Source organism: Phodopus roborovskii, unplaced genomic scaffold (assembly GCF_943737965.1).
Source record: "Phodopus roborovskii unplaced genomic scaffold, PHOROB, whole genome shotgun sequence".
NCBI lineage: Eukaryota > Metazoa > Chordata > Mammalia > Rodentia > Cricetidae > Phodopus > Phodopus roborovskii.
The window spans coordinates 3,316,135-3,322,134 of NW_026126547.1; the positions used below are offsets into that span (position 1 = coordinate 3,316,135).

General features: G+C 41.7%; 1 protein-coding gene across 1 annotated transcript in view; it reads right to left on the bottom strand.

The window, feature by feature from the left end:
* Positions 1-1,243, bottom strand: part of Pkd1l1 (polycystin 1 like 1, transient receptor potential channel interacting) — a 119,748-nt gene extending 118,505 nt beyond the window's left edge. Inside the window, exon 1 of the mRNA XM_051200565.1 lies at positions 1,156-1,243. Coding sequence (XP_051056522.1) covers positions 1,156-1,243 — 88 coding nt within the window. The remainder of the gene's footprint in view (positions 1-1,155) is intronic.
* Between the last annotated feature and the right edge of the window lie 4,757 nt (positions 1,244-6,000).

Sequence of the window (6,000 nt, forward strand, 5' to 3'; positions counted from 1 at the left end):
TCCCATGTGCCCTTGTTAATGGAAGAAAGGGGGAAAAAAGAAGGGATGGCTTCATTTATTTGCATAAAATTAATATGTAAGGATGAAAGCCCTCTGGAATGAGCCTCAAGAGAATCTTCTGGAAGGCAAGGAATGAAAACAGCTACCCAACTCTCATTGGTTAGCTTAAAACAAAAGTCATGTCTTTTAAAAGCATCCTTTGAAACCACACATTCTCCATTCAAATTTAATACACAATTTTGACTTAGATAATTGCTTATGGAGGGCTGGAGAGATGGCTCAGCCATTAAAAGCTAGGCTCACAACCAAAAATATAATTGCTTATGGAGTCCTTAAATTATATACAATGCAAAAGATAGATGCTTGCATGCAAGTAGCATCTTCTGCAGAATTTAATATTCTAAACAAAATGGCAAACATTTATTTATACAATTCATAGTATAAATAAAGCAGATAATCTGTTGTACCAAAGGCATGGGTGCTTCCCGAGATGAGTCCTCATATGTTAAGATGCTGTCGATGACATCTAACATCCAGTTCAGACCTGGGCAGTAACACATTTGCAGCTATGATAGATGCATAACAAAAGATACAAGGGAGGTAATTCCAGAAGGTTGTTTGTAGGAACAGTCAGCTTTGCATCTCAGGTCTCCAGCCCAAGTTCTGATTAGTATTATTTCACAGCTAACATTCACTTTCAAACTAAGTTTGCTGGAAAGACACCAAAGAGAAGGCCAACATCACTCCACCTTTCACAGGCTAGTGTGCCCTTCCTTAGGTGGCACAATTGCCAATACTCATTTCTTTAAAAAAAAAAAAAAAAAAAAAAAAAGATTTATTCATTTATTAAATATACAGTGTTCTGTCTGCATTTAGGCCAGAAGAAGGCACCAGATCTCGTTCCAGAAGGTAGTGACCCATGATGTGGTTGCTGGGCCTCTGGAAGACCAGCTAGTGTTCTTAACTTCTGAGCTGTCTATCAACCTGTAGATGTCTCCTATTGTCAGTCTGCATCATTCCCCAGCCTTAGCCATCCTCAGGGTCCCAACATTCATAGAGAATCAAACACAGTGTCTGGACTGATTTTTGGTAAATTGTGCTGGTGTAGCATGGGGTGCAGGTAGATTGTGAAGTTGAGACAGAACCGAAACTTACCATTGGTTGAGCTGATAGCTGGAGTGGAGAACAGGGCCCAGGCTGTGACAAGCACTTTCCAGCCCATTGTCAGGCAGCCTGCTCCCATGGGGGTCTTCTGCTAAGCAGAAAGATCACAAGTGGCTCTGCTCAGTGAGTGCTGATGGGAGAATGTCCACAGAAGGGTCCTGATACAGCCAGGTCTGACCCTTTCTCCCTAGGAGCCAGAGAAGTGAGCCTTCCCTGCTCCATTAGCATATTAAGGGCAATGAACCAATGGCAAGGTCTGCCTGAGAAACATCCTGCACAGAGGAGCCCCAGCCAGCTGGAAGGCTGTTTCTGCAAAGGTGAGTATGCCCTAAAAGGACAGAGACAACAGTGGCTTGCTAAAGGAAACAGAATGTGTGTGTGTGTTTGTGTGTGTGTGTGTGTGTGTGTGTGTGTGTGTGTGTGTGTGTGTGAAAAATAGCAAGTGGCCCGTCATCTGTAATGCCAAGTCAGAGCACACTTTTATTGTCAACTTTAAGTGACAGAAAACAGTTTTGCTTCATCTGTGGGAACTTTAGGGATGGAGGTATAGTTAAGTGATAAAGCAGGTGTCTAGGCATTGGGTTCAGTTTTCCACTATAGAGGGGGGAGTTGGGGAAGAAGGAGGAGGAGAGAAGGGAGGAGAGAAGAGAGGAGGGGAGAGGGAAGGGGAAACACTTTGACCCACATAATTGAATTAAAAATGGTATCTCTCCTATAATCTTTCACAGTTCTCATTTACTTCAAAATAAAAATATCTACAACAGTTAAATGTCTCAATATGCTGCCTCCAAATGCCTTTGCTCCTTTGACCATTTGACACGTGGGCAGACACCATTCCCTAACTTTTCTCTGTCTGGACAGTACCAGTAATCATAGTAGAGATGATGGCAATGTTGTAAGGTTTGGCAACCACTGTGATTTTTTTCTCTCTTAATAGCCTTTGCGAGCACAGGGAATCAACATGTCCATCTTCATATTTAAATTGTTTCAACACTTTTTTAAAAAAGATTTATTTATTATGTAGTGTCCTGCCTGCATGTATGTCTGCACGCCAGAAGAGAGTGCCAGATCTCATTATAGATGGTTGTGAGCTACCATGTGGTTGCTGGGAATTGAACTCAGGACCTCTGGAAGAGCAGCCAGTGCTGTTAACATCTGAGGCGAACACTTTTTTTTTAAATGTAATTTTTAAAATAATTAAACATTTTCCACTTATGATTATATTATTTCTCTCCTCCCCCTTGCCCACTTTGCTCTCATTCAAATTAATGCCTCTCTCTCTTTCCTTTTTTTTTTTTTTTTCGGGGAGGGGGGTGAGTAACAGGGTTTCTATGTGTAGCCCTAGCTATCCTGGAATTCAATTTGTAGACCAGGCTGGCCTCAAACTCAGAAGACGTGTCTGCTTTTGCCTCTCCAGTCCTGGGTTAAAAATGTGTTTCACCACTGCCTGGTTGACTTTTTTTTATTAATTGCTGTTACACACACACACACACACACACACACACACACACACACACACACACTGCATGGCCCTGCATGGACCCTTGAGGCACCTTGAGCAAGCCTGAACCTGTTGGCCAAGCCTGAACCTTGAGCAAGCCTGAACCTCCTTGCTCCAAAGCTGTTATTGGAACTCTTCCCGTTTTGACAACACACACCTCGTGGGGAGAAGCTAAGCCTAAAACTCCTGTTATTTTCACTGTGCTGTAAGTCAGTATTTAAGCCTGTTTTATCCCCTCAATAAACAGCATTTGGCATTCGGCATTCCGACATTGCCATTGAATGAATGACCCACTCTTTATTTCAATCTCTAGGCCTTCACCCGAGCATGGGCACTACAAGTGGAGGTCACACCGAGGTTGAGAAAGAAAGGATCACCTAAGAGATCGCCCTCAGAGGCTGGCCCGGCAAAGTAAATGAAGGAGGGTGTATTGAGGGATGGGTGCCAATAACTAGGGAAATGCTCAATGGTTCTATTGAAAAGACAGGGCACCGGAATTAAAACAAGACAGCTGAAGAATTCATTGCCATAACATAAAAGAAAAAAAAAATGGCAGAGATGATTAGGACTTTTGAGGAAGTACAAGATTTACAATCTATGAAATCTATCAGAACAAGAGGGATCTCAACTAAGAGATGGTAGTCTTACTGTAACTAATGATGAAAAAGGTAATTTGGAAGCAGAATTTGAACAATTAAAACAAAGAATTTCTGAAGCTTATGAGCACAAATGCCATCTTGTATGTATGTATGTTCTGTATGTATGGTATAGCCACACAAACATGTGTATGAAGTGTCATTATAAATGTGTGAATCCTAACAAAGGTACTATTTGAATTGCTTGGGAGATAGTCAAAAAAGACATCCGGTCAGTGTCTTACTTGGAAGGGTTGGCGATCTGCACATCCCACAGCTGGCCTCCAGAGTGTGTCAGTGGGAAATGGCCAAAGCCAGCATGGCCTAAGAGCCAAAGGATTCTGTATGGGCGACTCAATAGCCTTTAGCAGAGGAGTGGGTACTGCTGTGACTCCAGAATGTAGTACTCAGCTTCTTAAATGGTCAGATGATGAAGGACATCGGGTCTTTCTCAACCTTTTGGTTAAGTCATATCCCTGTTAATCTTTGGGGAAGAGATGTTTCAGAACATGGGAACAGTCCTTACTACTGAGCCTGTTAAAAATATGCTGGCTGACCAAGGTTATGTACAAGGAAGAGGACTGGAAAAATTCCTCCAAAGTGACCCTCAGTCTGTTGCATCCAAATATTTAATTATCAAAAGAGCCGGAGATCGCTCTGGGCTGGGAAATTTTCCCTAGGGGCTATTGCTATGCAGCCTGTTCCCATTCCTATTATTTGGAAAACTGATAACCCAGTATGGGTGGAACAATAGCCCTTATCTATTGAGATATTACGGGCTGCACATCAACTTGTAAAGGAACAATTAGAGGCAGGACATATTGTTCCTTCCACTTCCCCCATGGAATACATCAATTTTTGTTTTAAAGAAAAAATTTGGAAAATGGAGACTCCTACAAGATCTCAGAACTGGTAATGATTGTATGCAAATTATGGGAGCCACACAACCTGGCTTACCTTCCCCTATAGGTATTCCTCAAAGCTATCATTTATTAGTTATAGACATAAAAGATTGGTTTTTTAGCATTCCCTTGGATCCTCAGGATAGTGAGTGATTTGCATTTAGCTTTCCTTCTATTAACTTTAAAGAGCCCTATAAGAGATATCAATGGGTGGTGTTGCCTCAAGGAAAGGCCAATAATCCCACTGTTTGTCAAATTTATGTTATCTTTGTCCATTGCCCCATTAGGGAGAAATTTCAATCCCTGTATATAATACATCATGTGGATGATATTCTTTTAGCTGGCCCAGATCCTAAGGAAGTGAATGAGGCTTTTTGGGGAATTGCAACATAATCTTCAATTAGCTGGCTTAAGACTAGCCCCAGAAAAGGTGCAACAAGAATTTCCTTATTAATACCTGGGTCATCAATTGTTATATTCTGGTATCCATCCTCAAAAGGTTACTTTAAGGCTGGATAGACTGATCACCCTTAATGATTTTCAAAAATTATGGGGAGATATAAATTGGGTTTAATCTAGTTTGGTCCCCTTAGAAACTGCTGCCTATATAGCTCTAGTCTCTTGTGTACAAGAACATTTACTAGCCATACAAAGCCTACAACGGAGGCACTCTCATCCAATTTTTGTAGGACATCTCAGCACATTTTCCCGGCCCTTTGAGTGAAAGACATGCCATTGCTGATTTTAATACTATAATAGTTAGTGCCATTATGATGATGATGAGTCTGGTTATGAAGCAGCCTGCAACGCTCATACAACCTTCCACCTTAATGCAGGGTCACTTAAATTCCATTTTAAAATTACTAGAGACCAAGCTGTTAATATAGTTAAGAATTGTCCCCTATGGGCAGAGTTCTTACCTGTTCCACACCTTGGAGCTAACCCCCGGGGTGTCATGCCTAATGATATCTGGCAGATGGATGTTACCCATGTTCCTTCCTTTGGCCAACTACAATTTGTTCAAGTATCTTTGGATACCCATTCTCATCTCATATTTGCCTGTGCCCATACTGGAGAAAGGCTTAAGGATGTTAAGAACCATTGTTTACAAGCATTTGCTTATACGGGAATGCCCAGACAATTAAAAACTGATAATGGCCCTGCTTATACTAGTCAGGGTTTTATCTCACGTAAGATGAGCATCCCTTATAATCCTCAGGGTCAGGCCATGGTGGAGTGTGCACATCACACAATTAAAGCCTATCTTCATAAAACAAAAAAGGGGGAGTACAGGGTCTCCTCATAATCACCTTTTTCTTGTCCTTTATATTTTAAATTTTTAAACTATTGATGGAGCTGCTTGATCTGTGGCTGACAGGCATTGGCACCCTGGGTCATCTGACTATGGCCCAGTTATGTGGAAGAATGTCACTACTCGACAATGGTGCAGGCCTGACCCAGTTCTAGTATGGGCCCAAGGGTCAGTTTGTGTCTTTCCACAAGATGCAGATAACCCTGTTTGGGTGCCTGAGCATCTGATTCGCCATATGGAGAGGGACCATGATTGTAGCAGCCAATAAGAAGGTCCGATGAGTCTTAATCAAGAATCTACCCATTTGATGCCTGTGGGTCTGAGTAGCCCTGTGTGGCCCATTTTTCCTGACCACTAATTATAGTTTGGGTCAAGCGGCTATAAATTTACACTTTGATCCAAAGGATAAGAATTTCACCTTCATCTCAGGCACTTTTGTTCTGATTACCTTCTTTTTTGTTGTAACTAATGCTACTAATTTTGGAG